General features: G+C 38.5%; 2 protein-coding genes across 2 annotated transcripts in view; both read left to right on the forward strand.

Annotated features, from left to right (window-relative positions):
- Window positions 1-1,319, forward strand: part of LOC103461838 (poly [ADP-ribose] polymerase 14-like) — a 13,665-nt gene extending 12,346 nt beyond the window's left edge. Inside the window, exon 15 of the mRNA XM_008404190.2 lies at window positions 627-1,319. Coding sequence (XP_008402412.1) covers window positions 627-904 — 278 coding nt within the window. The 3' untranslated portion in view covers window positions 905-1,319. The remainder of the gene's footprint in view (window positions 1-626) is intronic.
- A 3,263-nt stretch (window positions 1,320-4,582) lies between these two features.
- Window positions 4,583-8,583, forward strand: part of LOC103461816 (poly [ADP-ribose] polymerase 14) — a 15,901-nt gene continuing 11,900 nt past the window's right edge. Inside the window, exons 1-6 of the mRNA XM_017309417.1 lie at window positions 4,583-4,759; window positions 4,834-4,934; window positions 5,493-5,523; window positions 7,265-7,549; window positions 7,632-7,856; window positions 7,951-7,976. Coding sequence (XP_017164906.1) covers window positions 4,585-4,759; window positions 4,834-4,934; window positions 5,493-5,523; window positions 7,265-7,549; window positions 7,632-7,856; window positions 7,951-7,976 — 843 coding nt within the window. The 5' untranslated portion in view covers window positions 4,583-4,584. The remainder of the gene's footprint in view (window positions 4,760-4,833; window positions 4,935-5,492; window positions 5,524-7,264; window positions 7,550-7,631; window positions 7,857-7,950; window positions 7,977-8,583) is intronic.

The following is an 8,583-nucleotide window of genomic DNA, read 5'->3' on the forward strand; positions in this document are numbered from 1 at the left end:
CTGTTAAGCTGATCACTCTTTATAACATTCTGGAGTATATATGCAAATTGCCATTATAAAAACTGAAGCAGTAGACTTTGTAAAAATTAACATTTGAATCATTCTCAAAACTTTTGGCCATGACTGTAGACTTTTTTAAGCAGTTCTGTGGTTTTTTATTTGTTGTGAAATTAAATATATTTAATTTTGAAATGTTTAAGTTGCAGTATATACCGTTTATTAAAAATATGTTTTTTACTCGCACCATGTCATGACAGTATGATTATATGAGACAAATAATCAGAAAAATTTTTTGCTACTGTGTCATCTCCCACTGCTCCCAGTACTAACTGCAGAAATGCAATACAATATAATCAGAAACAACCAATCAAAGCCAGGAGAAGGGTCTTCTTGGTGCTGTCAATCATCCTCATGTATATACTGCTCACACCCTGGCCTTTGCTTTAAGGAGGTGGAGATTGATCACTTAACATTATATGTGGTAGCAAAATGTCATGGCATAGTAACWGTTTAAAAAAATATTGAAAAACATACTTTTGTAAAAGTTACATATTGCAGCTTTAAGAAGCTAAGATTATTGAGAACTTCTTTAAGTCAAAAATTAACACTGACTGATCTGTTTTCAGCTGCCTGTTATGGAAACGGTTCCTACTTTGCCGTTAATTCCAGTTACTCTGCCAGTAACACCTACTCCARGCCCAATGCGAAGGGAGAGAAGTTCATGTACCTGTGCAGGGTGCTGACAGGAGACTACACYCTGGGACAGCAAACCATGATCGCTCCACCACCCAAAGGGAATCTCGCCATATATGACAGTGTGGTGGACAACACGACCACCCCCAGCATGTTTGTAGTGTTTCATGACACTCAGGCCTATCCTGAGTATCTGATCACCTTCAAGTAGCAACACTGCGAAAATGTTAAATACAAATAGAGGATATGATTATCATGCTAAGTTTAATCTTTTTTTTTTACTGTTTCACCTTGAGCTCACTTAGTAGTTTTCATCAGGCCCCGTTAGTGCCTTAAAGCGTTGCCTTAACTTTTCATACATATGTAAAGTTGGACCCTACAAGCAGGAACCGGTGAAAGATCAAATCAAACATGTTGCCTATGTTGGCTTTTCTGTTCTAGAAATAATGTTACTGTATAAGTTTCACACTCTTATAAAACTAACAATCAGTTCTAGATTTAATAATGAAAGTAAAAGTTAGCAGGTGTTCAAATTAAAACTAGAATATATAGTAAACAAGCACAGGTGATTCACTGTACAAGCTCTCAGTAAATTTCTATACTTAAAGAAAATAAAACATTGTTGAAAAACTCTTTTCTCTCATTATTCTAGTGCTTAATAAACAGAAATTCTAAAAAAAAAAAAAAGTAGGTAAAGGCTGGTCCTGATTTGGTATGTGATGTAGAATGTGCTTCTGTTTTAAACTGTGTTAAACTGGTTTGTCTCTGTAAAGTATTTGGACTTTATTCTTCAACAAATCCCCACAATCTACAACAAAATGATTAAATGATAGTATCATTTTAACCTCCTTTGGACTGTCCATGGTAATGGAAGTTGCAGTGTCTTCAATCCGACATCACAGCCATAAAGGTAAACGTACCTGGAACAATATCATCACTACTCTGGTGATCAGAACTATCACATGGTAGACTACAAAAGACTCTGCAGCCCATCTGGTCAACAGGTCTGGCTTTCCACTAAAGATATCAATATCAAGGCTTCCTCCAGAAAACTCTCTCCCAAATTTATTGGTCCATTTGAGATCCAGTTTATCAGTATCCCCACTTTGGTACACCTAATCCCCAAATTTGAAGATTCACTCATTTTTTTCCATGCTTCTTTACTTGGACCTATATTGATCAGGTTTAAGTATAAAGGAACAAATGATTCATGGGAAATTAATTTGTTCTATTTGGGAAATATTTTATCCAGAAAGGAGTTTCCACGGAAGTTTGTTCTCTGTTGGCTTTAGTTGGTCAGATAATCCCTGCAATAGGTCCAACTTAAAAGCTCTACAAAAATTATACTGGCTTCACTTGTAGGAAACATTTAGTTATTGCAGAAACCCTCAACTGGCTTAATGCTGGACTTTATTTTACAAAAACATTGTCCTACGTCAAGACAGTTTTGTTTCAAACAGCCTTCTACATAATGAAGGAAGTAAACAATCATTCGTCTTCAGTGTTTGCTGGGGTTTTCCTTTGCTCTGGAATCTGGTTTTTCCAGCTTATGTGGTTTTGTCACTTCAAACCACATAAGTTTTCAGGCTGAAAATTTCTCCTGTTCAGTGAGGCAACATGTAATGTTTTTTATTCAGTCACCTGGTCATTAATCTGTTCAGGCTCTTGGCTTGAACACTCTGGACCGACAAAAAACTTAGCAGATCTTTGTTTACATGGCAACTGTTGTTCAGACGCATCAAGGACTGGCCAGCTGATGTTGGATTTCTCCTAAAAATCAGCTTTGCACTTACATGGCAAAGTACAGTAATAGAGCAGTATGGGTGAGCTTGCAGGCCAGGTGAAAATGAAAGAAAAGTAAATGAAAAGCATGAATATTAAATATGTATATTTATTACGTATAACTTTCATATACAATATACAAAGTAAGTAGAGGCAGAGGGTGAAAGAGCAGGTAGAGGGGAAATTAGGAGAAGTGGGGCAAGTTAAGAAACGGAGCTAAGAGTTGGTATAGAACTAAAGGGAAAAGAGCTGCAGCAAACATTAACAGTAAACATAGGAGCACTGATCTAAAGAACCTCAACCTAAATGTACAAATAAAGAAGAAAAGAACTATTATTGAGGAATATACAATAACCAAATTTAAGTAAATACAAAACTAAAAATCAGAAACACAAGTTAAACAAAAACCTGCAGATAAAGACAGGAACCCCCTGAACCCTGAAAGGGATTAATGTACGCTGGTATCTTTAAAAAAAATGTCCCAGATGAGTGCAGTTTACTTTTAAAAGATCCTTTTATATGATGAAGGAAGTAAACAATCATTCATCTTTAATGCTTGCTGGTGTTTTCCATTCCTTTCAACTGGAATCTGGTTCTTCCAGCCATGGAGAAAAGGTGTGTCTACCTGCTTTTTGTTGTCACTTAAAATCATAAAAGTTTTGAGAATAAAGGTATTTCAGCCATATGTTGGGATTTATTCAACAATCCGCCTCTGAAGCATCTTAATAATTTCATACTTGATGTCACTGGTCTTTAATTTATCTGCTACAAATTACCTAGTTTTCAATTTCCTAAAGTGTCTAAAGGAAAAAACTACATGTTTCTTTTATCCCAGGTCATGATGTTGTATAGTCATGCCTCAGCACTCCAGGCGCAGAATATGAAGCTGGCTGCCAACGTGTCAATAAATCTTTTGCTCTACAAAAAGGACATCTAGTGGTGACGTGTGAACTAATTTGTCACTTGGAATTGATAAAAAATCATAATGTTGAGAAGAGCATGCACTTTGCAGCACTCAGCACCCAACAGCAGCATGTAGCCTTGACTCCCAGAAGCCACAGCAGCCACCCAGAGCATCTCTCTGTCCAACATGGAGGTAGGCCAACAGCAGGCACACAGAGATATGCAGAAGACCCACCAAGTCTCACTGCCACATCCCCCACCCCAGGTTCAGCCAGGAATCTGGTCACCACAGCCACAACTCCCAAACCTCCCAAAGTACCAGACAGGGACCGTCAATCCACAGAAGCTGGGACCCAGAAAGACCTAAGAGGGGAAGAGCACTATGTTATCCCACCCTGGTCAAACAGCCACCAGGGGCTAAGGTGGTAGCATCTCTGCCAGGATCCAGCTCAGTTCCTGCAGGCAGCATCCAGTCCAGAACAACCCGAAGAGCCATAAACTACCATTCAGGAGGCAACAGTTTTCTGATAGACCGATTACCACTCCATAGCATGGCCAGAGCCCTCACACAAACACCATCACACCAAGCGGGGTTCCCTCTAAAAGCTGCACTATCGCTAGAGACTCTGAGGTCATCCCCTCACTAAAGAACAGGGAGTGCAGATGCAAGGCAGGAACAGAGGAGGGCAATGTTGCCATCCAATGCCAATGTACTGTGTCATCTATACTCATGGGGAGAGTCTAGAACATGTATTTGAGGTTATTTGTGGGTTTTGGAATGATGTCAATGTTGTTTGGAAACTAAAGTCGGGTCAGCAGCGGGTCTAGTTTAGTAGCCTTTGGAGTTGCATTATGGTTCCAAGCTGTGCCTTCTAGCACCATCATCAGCAGCAGTGGGATCTGCAACCCCTCATAAACATCCACAAGATGACAATATATAATATAATGTGATTCTATATTAGATTCTTGATAAATATATATTTGGCTTTCTTCAGCCTGGTATTCTGAACAATATGTTGTTGCGAGGGGTTTTAAAATCTTGCTCTATTTGCCACTTTTTAACTTTCTGCCCCCGCCTTCCAAAGGTCTCTGCACAGCCCTGCCTACTGCTAATCTATAAGACAGAGGCAACGTTGGCTTTCCTGGTTACTGTCATAGATGCATTTGTAAGAAGTCGGACCAGACAGATGTTTGGAGGCCAGCACCATGGCGGAGGAATACGCCTTCCCTGTTCTGGTGGAGTTAGAAGAAAGCAACACACCRAGACTGAAAAATAAGTTGGTGAAATATTTTCAGAGTAAAAAGTCCAACGGAGGAGACTGTGAGGTGGACTATGAGTCCGGGAGCCAAACTGCGCTGCTGCGCTTCCGCARRGAGGAGGGTGAGTCCYGGCTGTCACATTWCTGATCAGTCCTGAGTAAAAACCTGCTGGATTTACCCCGTTTTCTCTCTCAGACCAGAAAAATGTCCTGGGCAAAAAGACGCATCAGATCAGTTTGGATGAAGGAGTGTTAAAGATGACAGTCCACCTTCCTTCAGACGGAAAACAGAAGCAGGTGAGAGATAAAAAGTGGAAATTWGTTAATAATCTGACTCATAGTTTTCTATGCTATCATAGGAGTATTGCTTTACTAATTATTATTGAAATAATTTTTGGACAAGTTTATCTARCCTGAATTTCTGTAATTGCATGAAAGGCCTGGCCTTGTCACATATTTGTGGTTTTGGGTGTGATTTMTTTTATGTCTATTAATCAGTAAACTCATTTTATGACTTTTGGTCATCTGATCTATTCATGTATAACAATGCTGACCTGATCTGTCCCGGACCTTTGAACTCTCTTTGCTTTCTGTTTCAACTCCAAGCTCCTAATAAAGGCCTGGCCCTGTAGGGTTTTTATTGTTTACTGGAAATCAAATGAATAATCAGAATCCAAGAAGGTTCTGCCTGATTTCACTCATGCTTTTGTTCTTTCATTTTGTGTGAAAGCAAATAAACTCCTCTTTTTATTACCTTGCTGAAATCTATACCATTGACATTTCAGTCCCTGAATGTAAAATTCATCATTATTGACCAGAACAAAAATGTCTGAAATATTTGTAAATTTTAAACAGGTTGATTCATCTGATGAAGGCAACAAAAAGTGTAAGTATCCATGGAGGAAATATMTGTTTTCGTGAAATTAATTAATAATTAATAATGATAGGATTATTCTTCTGTGTCTGTTTCTTGGTATTTAATTAAAAGTCTACAAGCAAATAATATATARAACTGTGTATTAATTATTATGTTTTAATTAAAATTAAACTAAAGTTTTTTAAATGTGCACCYGCATGCAAGTACATGAAGCATGATATACTGTAACTAAATCTAAGTGACCCTGAAGCTGGATAAAGATGAAACAGAGTAAAAGTGCATATTAGCTATTATCATAAAACCTCTGATGATTTAACACCCTGCTCATACTGGGTGTTWTTTTCAGTTTGTCAGAAAGACACAGTTTTGGGTTTTGATATTAAGGTTGGGAGCTGTAATTAYGTTTTACTCCAAACATTTTCCTGCAGCTTGATCTTAAAACAGGACTCTCCACCCCACATGAGATGCTTAATCCTACTGGGTATTACAATATTCAGGATTWATAGAGACTCTATTGAAGTGGTTATTTGGGGAAAACTCTACATTCTGACGACAAACCAGTCTCTTCCCTCTGCCTTCCATGAATTAGCCAGAATAAATAGCCTCACAATCAACTAAAGTTTCTGTTGTGTTCTGTGTTTTCTGSGTAGTTATTTTTGAGGTTTTCTGTGTTTAGCCCTGTCCCTGTCCCTGTCCTGTCTTCCCTGTTGATTGCTTCCCAGGTGTGTCTCATTCCCTGATTACCCTCCCTGTGTATTTAAGTCCACCTGTTGTCTTTGTCTCTTGTCGGATCCTCCGTCGTAAGTCATCAAGTCTTGTCTAATGATAGTTTGTCTGCCGGCACAGTTGAACTGTTAAGTCCTGGGTTGGCATCAGCTCTTGTGCGCAGTCTTCTCCTGATCAGTCGCTACCAGTGTTAGCTTTATCTCTGCTATATGTGCTGCCTGTTTTCTTGGACTGTTGAGTTGCTTCCATTAAATTCATCCTTCATCTTTCAAACTGGGTCCTCTGCGTTCATTCTCACCACCATACACCGCTGCACCATGACAGTTTCACAGATCAMACTCATTATATAGCCACATTTCCTCCATTATAACTGGCTCTAGATTCTGATCCATGTATGTTTTATTAACTCTTATAGAGTCCCAGGGGTGTTGAGCAAATAACCTAGTAATTCCCATAAATTTGCAAACCATGCACTGAGATTATTATATGACTACTTAAGAAAATGTAAACATTTAAKATTTAATACTTGAATGTCCATCATTCTCTAAGAGTTTATAGGCTTCTTTAAATCAGTAAGGTTTTGCAAGCGTCAGTACAGCTTAATTCAGAAAGGAGAAAACCAGACAATATTAATGCATGTACTTTGACTTTGGGCTTTATGTTATTGTTATACAGACAGACAGAAGTTTTATGCTTTAATTAGAAAATTTTCAACTATCCAATATATAGAAAAATTAAATGATCTCACCTAATTGTCATTAAATGAAATGATCTCAAAACACTCTGATTGCTGACAAAATTCTACCCGGGCTTTAAATAACCTATAAATAAACATTTGCATTTTGTGATTCTATGAACCTGTTTGCTTTTCTTCATGCTAAATAGACGAATGTGAATCACAAAAAACAATCACCAAGAGTCATTACAATACCTAAATAAATACCAAATTTAAATAATTGTGACCCCACTTTGCTTTTCACTGTAGCAGGTTTTTACTATGTTGTCTTTTATATTTCAATAACAGCAGACCACACAGGGGCCAACAAACAATCACCAATTCAAGAACCCAACTCTGTGGATGGTGGTCAGACGGGTCCAAAAGGCAAAGATGGTGATTCAGATGATGAAGAGCAGTGCTCCGAATCGGCTGTTTTAGGAAATATTCCAGATTCTGTAAACTCAGARTTCCTGGAAATGCTGGTGGAGAACATTTTGAGAGACCTAAGCTCTCCGACTGCCTCCCAGGATTACAACCTGGAACTGATCCCTGACATCTCATCTGCTGTTGTCACTTTCCAGAGTGGAAAAGGTACCAACTTAGTTTATGAGTGTAAAATGAACAGCTGGAAATTTGGAACTTTTGCTTATTTCAGCTTGGAACTTTCTCACAGATAACACCGAGTTTATAGAAAGATGTCCTCAAATCCGGATGTTTACAAAGAAGAACTTATCAGTCCGACCCCTTGAGACCACAAAAAAGGTTGTGGTTGAAGGAGTTTTGGACTGCAGTGAAGACATCCTCTGCCTCTACTTTGAAGATAAAGGCGGAGAGGTGGAAGATGTTCAACTGGATGAAGCTGAACAGTCTGCTGTCATCACRTTTAAGAAGCACCAAGGTAGTTAACCTGCCCCACAGAGCTACATTCACACTGCAGGCCTTAATGCTCAGTTCCAACTTTTTGTGAAATYTGATTTTCTTTTTTGCGTTAGGTCACATTTCCAAATTTATGCGACTTGTATGTGATTATCTGTGTGAACTGCAAACAAACTAAAAGTGTCCCACAAGCGCCATAGAGGACGCAGTCACGTCAAACATAGCGAGCATGCTCAATGTTTGCAAAAGTAAACATGGATGGTTGTTGTCCAACCAGAGCCAGCACATTAACAACTTAATCCACATAAGCATGCACCACGGATGTTGTTTTTCTTCACGATTCCTCATTTGAGGATGCAGAATATTGATGTTTATTGAGAAACAATGATGGAAGAATGCTACCTGGCTGTACAGAATCAGATCACATTTGAAAATATCAGCTACGTATCATATTTGGGACCATATATCCAAGTGGCCTGGGTCACATTTGTAAAAATAAGATCTGTGTTGTTCAGACATTCATGAAAAGATCAGAAACAGATCACATAAGCGTTTAGTTTCGATCACTTCAGGCTACTGTGTGAACGTAGCTTATTACAGTTTATTCTAGCAACATGCTCTATGATTCACAAAATCGGCTGATACCAATAGTGAGTCAAGGAGTGTAACTTTATGCTTTAATTCACAGATTTTAAGAAAGTCTTGGGTAAGAAGCATGAAATAAAGAAAGAAGAAGTCAAAGTCTACCC

The sequence above is a fragment of the Poecilia reticulata genome, linkage group LG2 (assembly GCF_000633615.1).
Source record: "Poecilia reticulata strain Guanapo linkage group LG2, Guppy_female_1.0+MT, whole genome shotgun sequence".
In the NCBI taxonomy this organism is placed as follows: Eukaryota; Metazoa; Chordata; class Actinopteri; order Cyprinodontiformes; family Poeciliidae; genus Poecilia; species Poecilia reticulata.